This window comes from Pseudopodoces humilis, chromosome 5 (genome assembly GCF_049639895.1).
Source record: "Pseudopodoces humilis isolate 2021_Gansu_Grassland_sample_001 chromosome 5, ASM4963989v1, whole genome shotgun sequence".
Lineage (NCBI taxonomy): Eukaryota > Metazoa > Chordata > Aves > Passeriformes > Paridae > Pseudopodoces > Pseudopodoces humilis.
Genome location: NC_142204.1, coordinates 8,509,572 through 8,528,871, shown reverse-complemented (window position 1 = coordinate 8,528,871; position 19,300 = coordinate 8,509,572). Strand labels below are relative to the sequence as shown.

Genomic DNA, 19,300 nt, shown 5'->3' with positions numbered 1-19,300 from the left:
GAAGAAAGGAGCATTCCAAATTTAGCACTAGGAGCTCAATGAAGGTAATGTAGCTGAAAGAAAAGAACATGAGGAAGTCAGAAGTGTTAATCTCATAACTCATGTGAGAAGTCCTAATTACCCTGCTTTCACTTGGATTTTATCTTGTATGGTTTAGCTGAAGCCACTAATCCATCTTCTTATTCCCTGTTGTATAGTAAGAAAAAGCAATTAATCTCTCCAAAAAGGGAAAGAAGAATGAAAAGCATTACCAATTTCCATCATATTGATAAGAAACTGGAAAGGCTCATGAGAGATGAGCCCCTCTGCTCCAAGTACTTCTTAAATACACTAGATATTTTCTGAGCACAAAAACGCTCTTCTTGGTGAAAGCAGAAAAAAAATTTAATCATCTGTCTGCAAAATGCATTAGTCTTACATCAGAGGACCCAGAACTGCCTGGGGTTTTGTAGTAGGCTTACCCAGTAGTGAAAAATAATGGTGTGTGTAGTGTAGAAGTTTCTGATAGTTTTTTCTAGTTGAACCAGAGCATTCTCTCCCTTCTGCAGGTGCTAACCGGATTGTTTTGGAAGATTCCAATATCTTGCAGCCTGTGGGACTAACTGTATTTGAGAACTGGCTGTACTGGATTGACAAGCAGCAGCAGATGATTGAAAAGATTGATATGACTGGTCGAGAAGGACGTACAAAGGTCCAGGCCCGTATTGCACAACTCAGTGACATCCATGCTGTGAAGGAGCTCAACCTGCAGGAATACAGTGAGTGCAATTCCTGCTTGCAGGTGCAAACAGAGCCTGTGAGACTCGAGCCAAGAGACATGAGCCTGTTGTGCCTTGTTGCTGATCAATATCAGTGCAGATGGAAGGGGCCAGAAGCTGGTATCGGTGCTGTTAGGTTGTTTCCTTCAGGCACTTGGCAATAGACTGGAAATCTATCACAACGCCAGCATCATGTTTTGTTGCTGATGACAACTTGATTGGTAGTCCCATCCTGGCACCTGGCATTTGAGTGTCTTTAGGCACAGTGGAAACATCCTCTTATCCCTAATAGAGGACTTTCTGGATCATGCTACTGCAATACTATAGGGTGTTCACTGTTTAGGCAAGCTCTCAGGCCTGTCACTAGCTGTCAGTGTTTCAGTGGACTGCCTGCCTTGGAGGCAGAGTGAACAATTTTTGGTGGTGGTATTTCATACTGGAAGTGAATTGACAGAAGAGCAATGTTGCATTGCACAAAGGAAATGAGTATTAAATAGCAATTTGTGTTGATCATGGCTGCACTTTTTATAAGTTTCAGCTTATCAGGCCTTTACACACATACACACATGCCTTAAGTGGTGGGAGGTGGATGGTTAAAGCAATGGAGTTGCTGTCATCCTGAAGGAAATAGGCCTGGTTGGTAGGCTGTGGTGCATGCCTTGGAGAAATATGTAGAAAAATGTCTGGGGATGTTTAATTAAAACATCAGTGCAGACTACTACTAGTTTTATGTGCTATTAATCTCAGTAAATCTGTCAGGAGTTCCAAGAGAAGTATGTTGTCCTTATTAAACATTAAAATTGAGACATATTTATCTAGAGCATGTTAATTTGAGTTTCAGAGACAGCATGGAAGCTTTAGAATCCATACATTAGAAAAGTTTATTTTTTTAATGGTCTTTGGTAGAGAAAATGAAATATGGAATCCAAGACATCTTTTTGTATTACTAATGTACTATTTTCTGCAGAGAACTACTGCTACCTCACACAGGAAGCAAAATGCTTTGAGTACTGTTTTAGTATAAATTCTCTGAGTAGTTTCAGATCATGGAGAGTTACCAATGTATGTTATAATTACAGATGTGTGTAAAGGGAGAAATACAACAAAATACCACATTAACAGAGATTTTTCATTTATCCTCTCCCCAGGAGGTAGGGGGTAATGAAGAAATGATTGAAAGGTCATAAAATAGGTGGCAATTTCTTATCATCCCTGTCTTTCTTATTTTTAAAATCCTAGGACAACATCCGTGCTCTCAGGATAATGGTGGCTGCTCCCACATTTGCATTGTCAAGGGGGATGGCACCACACGCTGCTCTTGCCCTGTGCACCTGGTGCTGCTGCAGGATGAGCTGTCCTGTGGAGGTGAGTCCTTCCTGAGTTCTGTCACTGGGCTTTTAGCTTTGGCCTGGGGGAGGGTCTCCATCTTCAGGGATGACTTCTGAGCCAAAGGAATGTGACACTGCACCAGGTGCTGTTACACACCTGTACTGACTCACCTCTGTCCCTCCACCCTCCAGCTAAATCTGCAAGTATTGAGAAGGAGTAAGGGAAGAGGAACATAATCCCTTACTGTTGGATAAGGATTTCTGTTCACCCTTTCTACTTAAAACTCACACTTAAGACTCAACTTAAGTTGAATTATTTCAACTTGATTCTTTAATTGTATGATTTTTGTTACTTTTTGCTGTCACTCCCCATGTTCTGCCTTTTCAGGCAGTGGTAGATTCTCACATTCTGGCACATTGTACAGTCTGTGCTGTTTTGTTTTTCTCCGTTGTCCTCCCCAAGCTCACCCTGTGTCTTTCTGAACTGCAGTCCCAGAAGGGCAAGTTGCCTCCTTCCATGGCAATATGGCCACTGTAGCCCATGCCCTGGTGTCTCCAGGAATGGGGGAGAGGACAGGCACTTTGGTGCTTGGATCTCTTTGTGCCACCAGACTGAATAGATTTATTGTGCAATCATCTTGCCATCGAGGCAATGTGTGGTCTCACAATGGAACAAGAACTAACATAATCCAGACATTTTCTCAGAGCAAGTTTAATACTAGGCCAAAAAGCCGGGGGAGGAAAAGGGGATTAAAAAAAGGGAAAAAATCTACACTAACTGCCTGAGATTAACAGTCAATGTGTAAAAGTTAAATAACAGCTAACAGATGTGTTGAGGTAGTAGAACTTGGCTAGATGGAGAAGTTTTTTATTTTAAAATAATTTTGACTGAATAGAGCTGTCAAGGGCACATAACTAGACACTGAGTCACAGTGCATCCATCTGCAGCAAATTACATCCTTTTAACATCTTCTATACAATGACTGTCAAACATGAAAAAGAGAGTAAGCCATTGGCTGAGTATACAGTGGTGTTGCAGAAAAGGGGGAGTTGAAGAGTGTGGTGACTTAAGTCTTACTAAGAGAAAGGTGTGAGAGTCTGAAGTGGGAAGGGAAGAAAATAATGGTTTTGAGTGTGCATGTTTCTCTGTTCCTCTTGTTCTTTATCTGTCAAGCCCCTGTTGATGTGAGCCTGCATCAGTCACACTGGCCTCAAGGTCTGCAAAAGTGGCTGTCAACGCAGTGGCTATGGAAGTGACCTTACAATGTGGCACATTGTTCATCAGCTGCTTTGATATGGGAAAGCAGCTGAGCTCTTGTCCTTACCTGTCCCAATCTGCTGTTCGCTCACCTGGATTTTTAACTTCTGTTTGTTTGCTTGATTTTCAAAGAACCACCAACATGCTCCCCTCAGCAGTTCACCTGTTTCACAGGTGAGATTGACTGCATCCCAGTGGCCTGGCGCTGCGATGGGTTCACTGAGTGTGAAGACCACAGTGATGAGAAGAACTGCCCAGTGTGCTCTGACACCCAGTTCCAGTGTGAGAGTGGGCAGTGCGTCGACAGTGCCCTGCGCTGCAATGGGGAAGCCAATTGTCAGGACAACTCGGATGAGAAGAACTGCGAAGGTAAAGAGAATACTGCCAAGTGGGATGGAAATGTACCTGTCACAGGGACACTGGGATAAGTACCAGCATTATTGCTCAGAAGGATTTGAAAAGATCCAAGGTTCTGCTAGTGTTTAAATGGGTCTGCTACACAGAAGTTATTTCGTAACTCCATACTTTTGTTTCTCTACCTGTGAAGTGTTAATTAAGAGGGATGTCCGTCAGAGTGGCTTAAATGCTGTTTGTGAAAAGTACTATCAAAAATGGCATGATTTTAAGCTCTAAAAACCTAGTATCTGAGAGTGAACTACAAAGTGGGAGTGAGAGACAGAAAAGATTTCTGAAGACCTCTTCTCCCCGTAGAGCACAGCAAAAGAGAATATTTAAGCCATCTTTACATAGAGGGAAGTGCTGTTGCCAACACAATGAGAATTAAGTTCATTTTGGAAAGGACAGGTCTTGCTGGTGGAATCTGAAACTACCCCACCACTGCCCAACATGAAATGTGAGCAAACTCATCCTTTCTGTATTGCAAATGTAGTGAAGCGTTGTAGGGACAACCTGTAAGCTTGAAAGGATGCTTCTTCTTTATATCCTTTCAGTGCATTTTCCTTCTTTGTGGACACTCTTGAAATGTCCTTAAATCAAGACTAAATTTCTTTCCAAAAGATGTTCTCCAGTTCAAACAAAAATATAGAGCTGAAATTCCTGTGTGCTGAAAGGTGATTGTTAGCCAGCTGAGGTGCTGACATCTGAAAATGTGCAAGTTAACTTCCCAGCTGTCATCCAGCAACTGGAGATGTCATAGTAGGGGCTGTTTATCACCTTCAAAGTAGTCCTGTTGCTGAGAGTATTCAAATTGATTACAAATCAGAAAAGCCTTTAGTTTAACTTCTTAATTCAGTTGAAGGCAAAAAAGGATTTCTGGATTTACGAGAAACAGGAGGCAGGAATATGGAAACAGCAGCAGCCAGCACCTTGCCTGCAGCACCTTTCAGTTTTCAATGTACTGACAGTTTTATATTCTGTCCTTCATCTCAGCTTAAAAATATAATATCAATTCAATATATTGTCTCATGATTGAGGAGTTTTCTGGTTTACAGGAAGAGCACAAGGACATTAGGAAGGACATTTATCTTTCTTAAACAATTTTATTATCATGGTTTGGCAGATTTATTTTAATAATTTAATTCTTCTCTCTTATACTACAGTAAATGCTTAGGGTTGGAGATTCTTATAGTAATATTGCAATAACCATGTCCTGGGATAATTGCTTGTCTTTTCAATGGCCTCTGAGTTATTTTAGATGAGGGTTACTTTATCTTGTAGTGTTCTTACTGTAAGCAGTCAGTAATGCCCAGGTACCAGTGTGCACTATCCTCAACAGAACACTGAGTCACTTGCTCTGCGTGGTTCACATGAGGGACTTTGTGTGCCACTGGCTACTTCCAGAAATGAAGCTTGCAGCATTCCAAGCTCTCCCAAGATATTTCTGATTGTATGTTTTGGTGTCTTTATTTCTTAATGATTTTCAAGAGAAGAAGTTTCTGGTGCTGACTGTTGGTGTGGGGCTTCTTTGCAGTGCTGTGTTTAACGGATCAGTTCCGCTGTGCCAGTGGGCAGTGCATCGGAAAAAGCAAGAAGTGCGATCACAACCTGGACTGCAGTGACAGCTCTGATGAACAAGGATGCTGTAAGTGTACTGCTGGAGACTTGGTTGCAGCATCCAAAATTTCCTTCTAACCTTTTCTATGAGTTTGATTTTATTCTGCCAAGCAGACTAAATTAGTTGTTCCCAGAATTAATGCTTGTCTTCATAACTGCTGTCATGCAATTAACGCAAAATGTGGTGGAATATTTAACAAAAATAATTAGTATTCTGAACAAGTAGTTTCTGAGGCAGTGAATGCCAGTTATTTTTCTTTTTACCTTTTTAAAATTTTAAAAGAAGTTAAAGGTTTGTTTTACTATAGTGTTATATATATTATATATATATATATATATATATATATATACACATATAGAGTTGGTGCAGTGTTAAAAAAATATGTACTGGCATGAGGCATTCATATGTAACTTCCCTGCTTCATGGTTTTCTTATCCAGGCAATTAATAGCAGGTGCTTTTAGAATCAGAGGAGCACTCTGTTTACAGAGTAAACCTTCTAAAATGTTTTTTTTTTGTTTTTTTTGTTTGTTTGTTTGGTTGGTTTTGGTTTTTTTTATCTTAAAAGGATGTAATTCTGAGCTTGATTTCTGACTTGGAACATGTAATATCCCCTACCTTGAAATCTCCAGGGCTCTACAAGAGAAGCACTGCCTTTAAAATTCCAACTCAAAAGTTCACTTTCACTGTTGGCACTTTAAAAGAAATTGTAAATAGGGACATCTCATCTTGTGTTAGAGATCCATATATCACAGCTGGCACATAGATAACTTGAAAATGCAAAGTCAGAGTTGGGCCCTTGATCTTAAGGAGTATTAAAAGATGTTCTATCATGTGACCAAGTTACTAGTGACATTATCACAGGCTTGTGTAGTTCCCTTTTTATTAGAGTTTATATATTCTCCAGTTTTGTAACAGAGGATGGAAAATTGGCCCACCCAGAATAAGATGGCAGTTGTCACCATCCCTCTTTCACTATGATCAGAACTCTGTTTACTTATCTCTGTAGACTGTTACATGCTGGTTCAAGTGTGGGTTTGGTGTTCAGGGAGAAGAAAATGTGTTGAGGAAAAAACTTTCAGTTAATGCATAAGATGTAAAACACTGACTAGAACAGGAAAATACTTTAAAGTCTGCCTTTCTTGTCAAATTCATGACCACAGGCAGGGGGTTGTCAGTTACTCCCAGAGATGTCATTGCTTAGAACTGGTCTTGTAGGGAAAGCCACTGATTTTGACTGTTGAGTAATTTTTTATAAGGTGTCACCTCTCAGGCAGATGCTCAGCTGTATCTGTAACCATAAGGGTGGGTCAGATGTGGAATAGTTTAGGTGGTTTAACAAACAGCAGCAAACCCAAAATTCACCACTGCTGAACACTCAAGGTGATGCAACATAACTGATTTTTACACTGCGGAGAAAAGGGAGTGCCAGTCTGTTACTGAGGGATAACCGAGGTATGACATGAAAAGTTGTTGCCATCTTCAATAACAAGAAAAGCACAAGAGGTGTCCCTTGAACAGTGTCATCTGGAGACGTGGCTGCAGGTCTTGTTCATCAAGTTCAAAGGAAAGCTCTGCTTGTCAGCCTGAAGCAAGAGTGGGGCCTGGTTCATCACTCCCCCTGCACCTGCATGTACTGCTCCTTTCCTGTTACTTGTGATCTGAAAAACCTCATTGCATGTTTGGAGGTCATCTTGGGAGGCTTCAGGTAGCCATTATGGACATTCAGAGTCTGAACAGACCTGTCGTAGGGACTGTTTGTTCCTCCCATATATTAATTTCAAAGTTGTTGTCTGCCAGCGGAAGAGGAAAGTGGAAAGATATAAGAAAAACTGATGTTAGTCTAAACTTACATGATCTGATTTCTCTTTTCCCTTTTAGACACAACAGAGGAACCTGCACCACAACCCAACAACACCATAGGCTCCATCATTGGTGTGATCCTTACAGTCTTTGTGGTGGGAGCAATGTACTTCATCTGCCAGAGGGTGCTGTGCCCACGCATGAAGGGGGATGGGGAAACCATGACCAATGATTACGTGGTGCACGGACCAGCCTCAGTACCTCTGGGCTATGTGCCTCACCCAAGCTCTCTGTCAGGGTCTCTCCCTGGTAAGTAAAGGAGGTGATCCTTCTCTTTGGCACCCCACAGCTGTACTTGAGGATACTGTGCATCTGTGTACAGGAAGTGTCTGCTCCTGATACAGTTCTTGGAAGGTGTGGGAAGCCAGGACTGCCAAGGCTTGTTGCCATCCTTCTTTACAGTAGTGAACTGCTATGTTACCCATGCTGTTCATGAGCATTTAGGTACTTAGCAGAACCTAAGCTCAAATAAATGCACGCACTGTGCATTATCTTATTTTGCTACTAAAGAATCCCCTTTTTGGGCTGTTGTAGCACCAGCAAAATTTCACAACAGTACTGGGTGAAGTTACACAGAGTTATATTCATGGGACTTTAAATATTATATAATCATTCTTGGTAGATTTGTAGACTAAGTTGGCATGCTTGTGAGACTTCTTGCCAAGTCTGCAATGACCAGCAATAACTTTGGTCCCAGCTTAATTTAACGGTGAGTTTTCCAACACCAGTCCAAGCACATGATGCTACTGGTGTTTATAAAGTAAAACTTAACCACAATATTGCACTTCATCTATATGCATTGCTTCTGTATATACTGATTAAATATGTACTATAACTTGTGGCGTTTAGATCCAACAGGCTCCTCTTGGAACCTAATTTGATTTTAAAACCAAGATAATTCATTTTGGGTTTGCAAGCTGTGCTTATGCTGCTGTTTTCTTCCAGATTATTTTTTTTTTAAGTTTCCTTTTGTCTGTGAATTCAGGAAGAATTGAATACTGACACATGTCTCTGTTCTTCAGGTATGTCTCGAGGTAAATCTGTCATCAGCTCCCTCAGCATTATGGGAGGGAGCAGTGGCCCACCCTATGACAGGGCCCATGTTACAGGAGCCTCCTCTAGTAGTTCTTCAAGTACCAAAGGCACTTATTTTCCTCCAGTAAGTAATTCTATTATTCATAAACTTTTAATAACTTTCAGGGAAGTGACAGTGTCTTTCTAAAGGTTAATCAATTGACAGATTAACGTTTTGATTTAGAATTCTAGCCTAATAAACTTTTTTGTGTATGAAGTAAGTGATTTTGAAAGGGAAGAGGATTGTCTTTTTCCAAAATGGTCTAGAAATTTTTACTTAATTTAAAAAGCTGTGAGTGAGCTCAGTGCCAGGAAAAAAAGATGTTAGATTGAATGTCAGGGGAGATGAAAAAAATCCCTGTAGATGTTGAGCAGCTCTGGCAGAGAGATCTCCTTTCATTATACTCTGCCATGTGCCTCTGAAGGTAAAACTAAGGTTGATTCTGTACAGACCTTTCAAAGAAATAAAATGAAGCTTTGTGTCATGCGTATTACAAGTGACAAATAAGTAAGCAAGTATTTTGCAACTCTGTAACATCCCTCCATCACAGATAGATAATATGCTGCACTAACTGCTTGTAACAGTTGGTGCCAGCCCTAGAGGGCTCCCTGTCTCTTCGCTTCGAGCATCTATGGTGGGTGGTTTGGATATTTTTATGGAGCTCACCAAGCCACACGGCTGAGTGTTAAAGAGTCCCATGCTTGGTCAGTGAAGGCTGAAATCTTCAACTGTTTTCAGTTCTGACAATCAACCCATCAGGCTTTAAAATCAGTTTTAAATTAATCCAAATATATGGAGTAAGAATACGCCTGCATAGGGAAGGAATGCTTGCCTTGGCCAGCACACTGCAAGTATTTTAAGCAGAGCAATACTTCGAGACTGCAGCTTGCAGGAGCAGAGATCTGCCAGTCTGCCTTTGGCAGTGGTATCCCTAGTGACAATCTAGAATAGAACAGCTGGCTGCAACTTTACTTTTCAGCACTGGCTATGTCAAAATAGCCACAGCAGTCAGCGTTTTTTGAGAAGAGCTTAGTAATAGTCAATAGGAATGGCAACAAATGGCATTTCCAGGGTCTGTTTAAGAGCTGGGGAATAAACAGGGAAAAAATCCTGTTTGTTGGGAGGGCTATGTATTCAGTTCTTTACTTAAGGTTCCTGTTAGACAGTACTAAAAAATTATAAACTGGCATTTTCCCAAGTTTACTTTGTATCTTTCCTTTTTAAAAGTGGCTTTTTTCCCTTTCTTACTCCTTAGATTTTGAACCCACCACCATCACCAGCTACTGAACGTTCACACTATACCATGGAATTTGGTTATTCTTCAAACAGCCCATCTACTCATAGATCCTACAGGTAATTACTATTACAATGGCTTCTGTCAGGATCAAAGCAGTTTGTGTAGAAAATGCAGAATAAAGGCAGCCTCTGCTTCATAAGAATTACAATCAAAGGCCCTAATTCTGCAAGCACTAAACTGGTGCTTAAATGGGCTCACATGTATCATGTCACTGCTGCCTATGTAGAAGTGCAGCACTGTTTGAGGTAAATTATACATTTAAGTGGGTATACAGTGGATACATCCCTGGAGTATATTCCTTTGGGGGAATGACAGCACTCATCACAAAACTAGCTACATGCCAAAAAAATGCAGCATCATGAGTATTTTTGAGCAAAAAAAACTTACCCTGGAGTGAACCCTTCCTTTTTTTAGGCTTCTGCTATATATGATTTGTTATGTAATTATTAGAAATTATAAGCAAATACCCTGTGGAAGAAAAGTTGGCAATATAAAGGCATTGTAATAGGTCATAAGTAACATTAATAGTGTTGTCTAGATAAAGCACAGAATTTCTAGTTTGACACATTAAGGGTTAATATCTGGAAAAGATTGCTAACCTTTTATTGCTAACCTTGCTTTATATTCTCTTGACTAGTATTTATGGGAATGCATTTTATCTGTTTGAATGTATTCTTCTTACCTTCCCTGTAAGAATGCTGGAGTTAGTTATGATTTTATAACAAGTAACCAAAAATAGATGAACCAACCCCTGTTACCCAAGGGTGTAAAGGTACCCCTCCCACATCACCAGTAGATGTGGTCAGTGACAAGAGTGCTGTTTTTGTCTGAAATATGTGCCTGCCTAACACAGAGCCTTTGGGGGCTTTGGATAATGAGGTCTCTGGGGCTGAACAGACATCTCTTCTCCATTAGCAGAAAATATGGCCTCTGTTGTGCAGAAGGTCAGACCAGATGTTTATAATGATCCCTTGCAGCCATATGAAAAATCTTTTAAAATTATATAATTTTCTAATGAAAAAAACCCAAATTCAGGCACCAGCATGGGTCACCCGCTAGTTAGCCGATGTGACTTTTAGTATTAAAAATTACATTAGGGATGTAGCATAGTGTTCAATATTTTCCAAATGCTCCTTCACCCAAAAATAAACACTGGTCTTGCTGCTTCTGATCTTACTTCTGACTTGACTATAGAGGAGCTGCACCCCTTTGTGTCCCCAACCACTGACTGTGATGCTGGGAGTTGCACTTAACATACATTTCCCCTTCTAATTTGTTTCCTTGAAACTATCTTGGGCTCATTTTAGTAGATGTTTTGTGGTAGCAGCCTTTGAGAATTTCATCCTAGTTATTTCTCTAAGGAATGCTTCTCCTGAATGCTGTGAGTGTGCCAGGTAATTTTCTGTCCTCCTGTCTGTCTGGGGAAGTTAGTATCCAGAAATTGCTTAATGGAAATTGAATTATCCTCGCCATAATTGCAACACAGCTATTACACAGGCACATGCACACCCATGCCCTTCCTGCTTCGCTGTCTTAGGAGCAACTTTTTCTACCTCAATTAAGTCCTTAGGGAGTCTGTTGTGTGAGAGATTGTTCTCAGGCACTGCTCCTTTCTGTGGCACAACAAAAGCTCTTACAGGTGCTCCTTTCATCTCTGAAGTGGCACTGCTAGGGTCACTGGAAACATATGGGGAATGGGAAGCACTTAGGACTTAGCAAACCTGGGTTCTCCAGTTATCTTGGAATCACAGAATGCTGTGGGCATGAAGGAACTTTAGTCCATCCAGTTTTATCCTCTGCCATGGGCAGGAACATCTTCCACTAGACTAGGTTACTCCCTGGCCTGTCCAGGCTGGCCTGGAACACTTCCAGGGATGGGGCACCCACAACATTATGGATTAATTTAACCCAAATGCAATAATAGAATACTTACACCAAACATGGCACACTATCCAATTCCAGAAGTTTTGAGCACAGAATGAATTTTCTACGAGTAAAGCAGCACATCAGAAATTTACACGACCGGCTGTTCAGAGCTAAAATTAATTACTTTAACAAGATAGACAATTACTGAAGAAATTGTCATCCCTTTCACCTGTTGCTGTGATGTGCCCAACGCTGTAGTACTTCTGCAGGGAAGTTTGGAGAGGAGATGCTGTGCATCACTGCAGAGGTTGTCCTGCTTTCTGTTGTCCACCTTGGCTTATCGCCCTTGAAAAAGGAAAACGACCCTTTTCCCCTCCATCTCCCCGCTACAGCTACCGGCCCTACAGCTACCGGCACTTCGCGCCGCCCACGACGCCCTGCAGCACGGACGTGTGCGACAGCGACTACGCCCCGAGCCGCCGCGTGCCTGCGGCCAAGGGCTACACCAGCGACCTCAACTACGACTCGGAGCCGGTGCCGCCGCCGCCCACGCCGCGCAGCCAGTACCTGTCTGCCGAGGAGAACTGCGAGAGCTGCCCGCCGTCCCCCTACACCGAGCGCAGCTACTCCCACCACCTGTACCCGCCGCCGCCGTCCCCCTGCACCGACTCCTCCTGAGGGGCAGCCCCCCGCCCCGCGCCCTCCGCTCCACGCTGTAAATACAAAAGGTTCTGCTGGGGACGGGGGGAGGGAGCCCAGGATGGGGGAGGACAGTGTACAGTTAAACATGGGGCGGAGGAACACTGAAGATATTTGTACAGAATAATTAAAAAAAAAAAAAAAAAGGATATTTATATATTTTCTTAAACAGCAGCTGCTGCTTGTGCCATAAGAAGAATTTTTGTATAAAAGAACCCAGACGTTTGTACAAAAAGTTTTTATTTTTGCAAATGGAACACAAAAACATGCCTTAAACTGAGCACATAAGGAAATAGAAGGACTGGGATATGTTACTTGTCCAGTGAGATGATGTGTGGGTTTTGTCAATACCAAAAATGTTTAAAGTAATTAATAATAAAGAAGTCCGTCTCAGAGCAGCATACCATAGATACTTGGAAGTAGCCAAATAACCTCTATGTTAACTGCAGAGGGCCAGCAAAGTTAAACTTGAAAATGCAGTCAGGACAGATATTAACCTTACACAAAGGGCTTTCTTTTCTACAGGAACACAGCAATCATAGCAGTGAATCCAGAAAATCAGTCACACACTTTTTAAAATTAATACACCTCTGGTTTTCCATAATGCATTTAACAAATGAGAGCATTTAGAGCTCTCTCCCTGCTTCTGGAATTTCAGTTATTTTTATTGGATGTATTTTAAAGTTTGTTTTTTAATTACAGTTAAGTTTTCTTGTCTTTTCTTCATCCTTTCTTCCTGCCTGTGTCACTTAAATTCATGAGACTCCTATTTAAAGTACTGCTAGAACTGGGCTGCCATAAATGCCAGGTTTTCTCCTAATTAGCCTTGTCATGCAGTGATTTATCATGCTAATCATTACCCTCCCCATTTTGCCACCATGGTAGGACTCTGTTTTGTACCAGGTCAGTACGATTCTCACGTCATTGACAAGGGTAATATGCATATACCTGAATGGTTTTTAGTCCCTTAAAAAAGAAAAGCTTATTTTGACCTAGTGCCCACAAAATGTCAAATATTTTTGTACCACATAAAATATAGACAGCATATTTATAAACTATAAATTTAACCATGGATTGTTAGTTTTACTGTAAATTAATAATATATCCTTGCAGTACTTTCAGTGTATATTGATATCACAGTATACAAATCATATATATAAATATATATATTATTTTTTCCTAGTAAGGAAACATTTAACTTTCAGTAGAACAACTCTCCATAGGAAAAATAGATGATCATTGCAAGGGGTTCCCCTGCTGTATTAACTGCTCGTGTTTTGTGTTAGGTAAAGCCAGTTTTTCTCAGTATGATTTTGACATACCTCCTCTTTTGCATTGTGTGAGTTTAACACTTAAGTATTAACCGCTGTGAATGTCAAATTTTAAGATATTCTTAACCAAACCATTTTATATTCGCATCTCTATTTTTGTATATTGTCATATTTAGCCCCTTCTTCTGTCAGCCTCACCATGGTGATTTTGACAGGGAGACGATTTAATCAAGTGAAAACATTATTTGTGTTTAAGGGGTAACGTAGGATATTGTTAACTCCTCCTGGACTCCAATGCAGTACTTTGAATTTGTTTTGTTTGCAGCAGAGCTCACCGTGTACCTGATCTTAGATGGCATTGTGCATTTCTACCTTCTTTTGACATCATATCCACTGAAGGTGCTCAGTGCCTTCGCAGACTGGTCCTCTGAGTCTTCTCTCTCAAAACAAAGGTCCTGGGGAGCTCCTGCCTCCTCACCTTTGGGTATGGAATGGGGATAGAAACTTTCCAGAGGCACCTTTCAGGTTTTATTGTTCCCTGTTGCTTCTTTCCCAGACAGTTCCAACTAAAAGAGAAGTTACATGAAAATACAGCATGGGCTTGCAATTGATGCTGTTGACAAAATCAGTGACAAGTCATTCTTGCTAGCTGCCACTCATCTGGAGTACTGGATCCTCATTTGGTTTCAGCTCCAAGGAAAATGGTGTCACTTGGATTCCATTTGTAGTAAAGGGTCTTTCCTATGAGTCCAGAATACCTGAAGAAACTTTAAAAAGCCTTGGTGATCTCCAGGCTATTGCTGTTAATCTATGAAGATAGTATACTAAGGGTTTTTTTGCCCAGCTTCATTCTAGGTTTCTAGGAATTGTGGTAGCTGTTCTTCTGGCTCTTCCTTGCTGGTAGAGAAGCTTTCTTGTGTTGTCCAGCAGGATGGATGTTGAGGAGGGTGTTATGAACTTATATAAGGGAACTCGAAACCATATATATGAAGGGGGGGGAGGGCAGGTGTGTCAGGGTTGGGGGTGAGGCTGGCACACTGATGAGAATTAGAATTTCTCTGTTGTTTACATTTTTTCATGTGCAGCATTCCGTGTGGGGTTCACATGTGGAAACTTGCACTAATGAACTCAGAAGAATATTGTATTGTTGTATCTCAGTCCAAGTGCTTGTACTGCAGTGGCAATGGTGTCTTCTTGCAAAATGTGTTTCTCAGTGTGCCAATTTCTTTTTGAAAAGCTACAGGATGGTTGAGCTTAAGGAGTGGTATCCTCTTTCTGGTGCAGCTGGACTGCCTCACTGAGGCATCCCCTTAGAAGGAGATTCCTGCAGGTAAATTTGTGTGTTAATTTAGCAAGGATTTGTTTAGAAGAAAGACATTCTCTGCATATGTATCTTGCTGCCTCCTGTGCTGGTTTACATCCACATAACCCAACTGAAATCTGTGGGGTAGACATAGAATTCCATGTAACATTTGATCAAGTCTTTCTGATACAGATATTTCAATTTGTGCATCAAATATTTTGGGTGATCTGCCTCTGAGAGGTTCATGACAAGGGAAGTGGACAGGCTGGGGCTTTTCACTGAAAATGCCCAGCATAAAGAACAGGCTGTTCCTTGTCTGAGCAGAAAGCTATGATCTGATTTTGCAAATACCTGTATTTTCTCAGTAAATCTGGAATAAATTTTTGAAAGAGGTGCTGACGTGTGAAGCTTTTCTCGGGCAGATCTCCAAATTGCAGAAGCATTGATGCAACCAGTACCCGCACCTGACACATTCCCAATGGATAAACACTGAGACTGAACATTTTCTCTTTGCTCCTCTTTGCCACTGAGACAGTTGTGATTCATATTCTCTCTTTTCCTCAGTGAGGATCATCTTATCTCCTGCTTCTCCAATTCACTGAGGTGTTTGGACCGTAAATAATACAGACATGCCCATTCAGGAGATTGGTGAAGTGAGTTTGTAGTATTAGCATGGAAGCGATCTCACTGATGGCAGTGAAAATTGCTCCTTATCCTTGAAGTTAAGCATAAAGGGTCCTTATCCTACAGCATCAGGTACAGTTAGGGCATTAATACAGAGACCCTTGAGTACTTTCTCCTCTCTGTAGACATCTGGGCAGTGTTCTTAGTTGACTGTCTGGTGATTGGAATAGCTGGCATGCCCAGTCTGGAAGGAAAGAGTCTGTTGTTGTAGCTAGAAAAAACAAAAAGCAACAAGACATTACAGCATAATTTGTTGAAAACTGACTGCATGTTTAAATGGCAGCATTAATGACAGCTAAGTCTGCCTTTTAAAGTTATACCTGGCATGTCATGCTGCATGCAGTTCATAGCTTCCTAAGGGTACTCCTCATTTCCCCACTGCTTTTGGATACCACAATATTTATTACGAAATAACTTGGATGTGATAAATGGAACACACACGGCATTTACATTTGAAAATGGTTTCCATGAATATAAATTCATGCAACCTGTGCATGTACATTAATTGAAATATTTACAGTAATGCAAAATACATAAGTGAGCCATTTGATATCAAGGGATGCATTTTGCTGTGAGCTGAAACTCTGCATGGTAAATTCTGGATTTCTGCCACAGTATTTCCCTCCCATGTGCATGTACCAGTGTGTGTGCAGGTACCCAGATCTTTGATAATGGGCATTTACCCAAAGCTGATCATTTTCTCTTGTGCATCGATTCAGCCTCCCTGACTCCCAGAGTGCCAATGCTGAGTGTTGTTCTGCTGTGTCTCACCTACCCTGGGCTCCTTTTGGCCAGCTCATATGACAGACAGCAGAACACCTGAATGCTCTGTTTAATGCTCTGTCAGGCGAGGCAGGAGAAGGAAGCACATTTTTTATACTATTCCCCAATTTTTGGAGTCCATTTTGCAAAGTGCCTCTGTGTTTTGTAGGGACATGAAAAGCAGTCTGCTGCAGTTCTAGCATAATTATGAAGAAAATTGCACCCAAACTGTTTGACGTGGCAGGTGCTGCAGTCAGCTGCAAGTGAAGTGCATGGGGAAAATCCCTGTCATTCCTATTTATTACACTATTGGGCCTTGATGGTGCTGTGGTCTCCAGCTCTGCTTTGCTTCTCTATTCATTACAGCCCATTCTCTAGAGATGGCTTCATTGGCAGGTCCTAAACACAGTTTAAGCTTTAAAATAGTTAAACCTGTGCTAAGAGAAAGAAAAGGCCACTGTCTGAATATTATTTCCATTCCTGATTGCTCGGCAAATCTCAGATTAATTAATTAGCTCCATACTGTGGGGAACTGCTTAACTACAGAGCTCCCTGGTCACACGTGCTATTGGATCATATGATTCTTCATAGTATCTCTTAAGAAGAAATCAATCACTTACTTTTCCTGACCTTTTTGCCTTGAGCATATTTGTCACACAGTATTGTGACAGAATCTGCTTCTGAACCTGTACTGTGCAGATTACTTAGTAGTTCTCAACAGAAAAATAACTGGCTCATTGAGTGCAATAATAATTTGAGCATTGCTGTTCGGAAATTGCTTTCTAAGCAATGAGATTTTTTTAAATTGCATTTTGGTGTTGGTCAGGCTTGAAAATTAACCTTTAATTTAATGGAAGGTGACAGATAAATGTTGCCAATAAGTTAGGAATGAACTAATAGCTTGAAAAGGGCTACAGAACAGTCATTTTCTGTCTAAAAGAAGTCAAACTACAGTAATGATCCACAATTTTCTTTCTTTTCCACCTTTCAAAAGGGAAGTGATTTGTGCATTTATAGGGACTGGGTGATTCACATCAGAACTGTGCAGGGTAAGCCAAGTGTCAGGGTTTTCAGGATTGTCCTAGTAGAAGACAGGGTAGTTGTTACAAACTCTTGGAGAGCCATGTTCCTCTCTTCAGTTGAACCAGGAGCAGCTTTGAAGTCCTGATTAAAATGTCTGTAGCCTTAAGCCACACAGAGAAGAGTCAGCAGAAAAGGGAAGTGTTTTTCTGTAAAGAGGATACCACCAGGCTTAAGCTGAACTAGCCTTGTTTGCAAGTGAAGGATCTGGTGCTGCTTTCAGATTTTAACTCTTCGTTTTGTTTTTGGTTTGTTATGTTTGTTCTTTTTTGTAAGCTTTAATCACTGTTTGTCATTGTCTAAACCCAGCTGGTGTCTCTTGTTCATCAACTTCGGTACAATGGTGCTTTGCAAGGATATATTTATATTATAATGGCCAACATTTGGCCAGCTCTACTCACTCATTCACTAACTTTTTTTTTTTTTTTTTGTAAAATAAAGTGCTTTACTTGTATGGTGTATATAAACCTTGTACAAAAATCCTTTCCAATTATTACTATAAACTGAGTTGTAACAAATGAAATGTTGATTTTTATAATAAAACTAAGAGTGAAAAAGAGGTATGTTTAATTTTATTTCAGCATCTGGAGAACAGGTAATTAAAGGTACAATGTACGCCTTTGCTTTCCCAAAAGTCAGAATGGGCTGAGTTTTCTAATGTTGTAGAAGACTTTGCAGACACATGGATTCGCAGTGCAACTGACAGTATTTTAAAGCTTAAAGTCTCAATTATTGATCCTTTAGATTGGTTTACAGGATAATACCAACCAGATTATTTACCAAATGTATGTTTATCAGGTGCCAGTGACTGTTCTGGACACTGCTGATTCTTGAAATCTCTACTGAAATGTTTGCCAAAAGAGAAGCATTTAACTTCAAATTGTAAAAGAAACTCCCCCAACCTCTCATCCTGTTGCTCTAACAAGTAATTGGAGAGGAACCAGTTCTGAATTTATAAGCTCAGCACAGGAATTCCCATTCCACTTACATCCACTAGTCTTGGAAAAAAAAATACATGGCTTTGTATTAGTTGTGTATGTGGCTGTACTGAGACTTGTAGCCCAAATTTTTCTGTATGGAGGCATGGACAAGCCACATATCACTTTTAGGGTCTGCACTTGTTGATCTCACAGGCTTGTAAAAATACCTCCCTTTTACTCTAAACCAGGGTGTGATGTGCTTACTTTGTTTCAAGGTGTTACATTTATTTTGCCTTGGAAAACAAGCCATTGGTTTGGAGCTGCAGGGTGCTGTGTTTTTCTCTAAAAATGCCAGTTGGGAATTGCTGCAGGGCTGCAAAAGGTTCAGCGGCCCTTTTTTTTCATTTAAACTATGGTGGCTACATTTAGTGTCTGTGCAGTTTTAATATGTAATATGTTGGAAGCATTTGTGTAATTTTGTATTCCCTAAATCTTGGGACTTTTCCAGATGCAGCTGTTAAGCACAGAGTGCATTTGTTCTTTAAAGTGGATATGGACAGACATATAAAGTGCAGGATCAGCCCTCTCCATAAGCAGCTTGAGTTAAACCTTGGGGAGAAAAACCAAAGCTCTTTAGAAGAAGAGTGTAGCTCAGGAAGCAGAACTTACTTGTTGTCAGTTGTCTTACCCATGCCAGGCAAGTCTCCAGTAAGGACAGAGCTGCTGAAATAGTGTTTAGTGTTTGCTAGGCAGCAACGGGCAGGAGGCATAGTAAGGAGCACTGGAGTACTTCTCATTCAATCATTTGAAAATTGAGAATTTATTCCCTGCCTGTCCAAGGAAAGACCATTTGGAAATATGAAAAGAATTTGAGATCGGGAGCTGCTGGCCCTTCCTCCTTGCACCCTCTGAAGTATAAGGAGATTGCTCAGTGGGGATGGTCTGAAGCTGGGGTTCTATGCCTTGGTGTGGCACAGCAGTGACCTTATCCCAGCTCTGCTTCCACAGGAAGACCCCTTTGACAGGAGTACAAGGGAATGAGTGCCCTGCAGTAACCACCAAGCTGGCTTCTCTGAGGATGCGTGAAGAACATCCTTTGGGTCTAAGGAGATGGAGGGATTTC

General features: G+C 41.0%; 1 protein-coding gene across 4 annotated transcripts in view; it reads left to right on the top strand.

Annotated features, from left to right (window-relative positions):
- The window catches only part of LRP6 (LDL receptor related protein 6), a 120,038-nt gene extending 102,222 nt beyond the window's left edge, over nucleotides 1–17,816 (top strand). For 3 of the 4 annotated variants that reach the window (XM_014256065.2, XM_014256064.2, XM_014256066.2), the window contains 8 exons: nucleotides 549–758; nucleotides 1,998–2,123; nucleotides 3,477–3,713; nucleotides 5,275–5,385; nucleotides 7,239–7,469; nucleotides 8,243–8,379; nucleotides 9,551–9,648; nucleotides 11,851–17,816. In XM_014256065.2, coding sequence (XP_014111540.2) covers nucleotides 549–758; nucleotides 1,998–2,123; nucleotides 3,477–3,713; nucleotides 5,275–5,385; nucleotides 7,239–7,469; nucleotides 8,243–8,379; nucleotides 9,551–9,648; nucleotides 11,851–12,136 — 1,436 coding nt within the window. In that variant the 3' untranslated portion in view covers nucleotides 12,137–17,816. The remainder of the gene's footprint in view (nucleotides 1–548; nucleotides 759–1,997; nucleotides 2,124–3,476; nucleotides 3,714–5,274; nucleotides 5,386–7,238; nucleotides 7,470–8,242; nucleotides 8,380–9,550; nucleotides 9,649–11,850) is intronic. The other variant, XM_088054798.1, reaches the window with a different exon arrangement.
- Nucleotides 17,817–19,300: the final 1,484 nt, after the last annotated feature.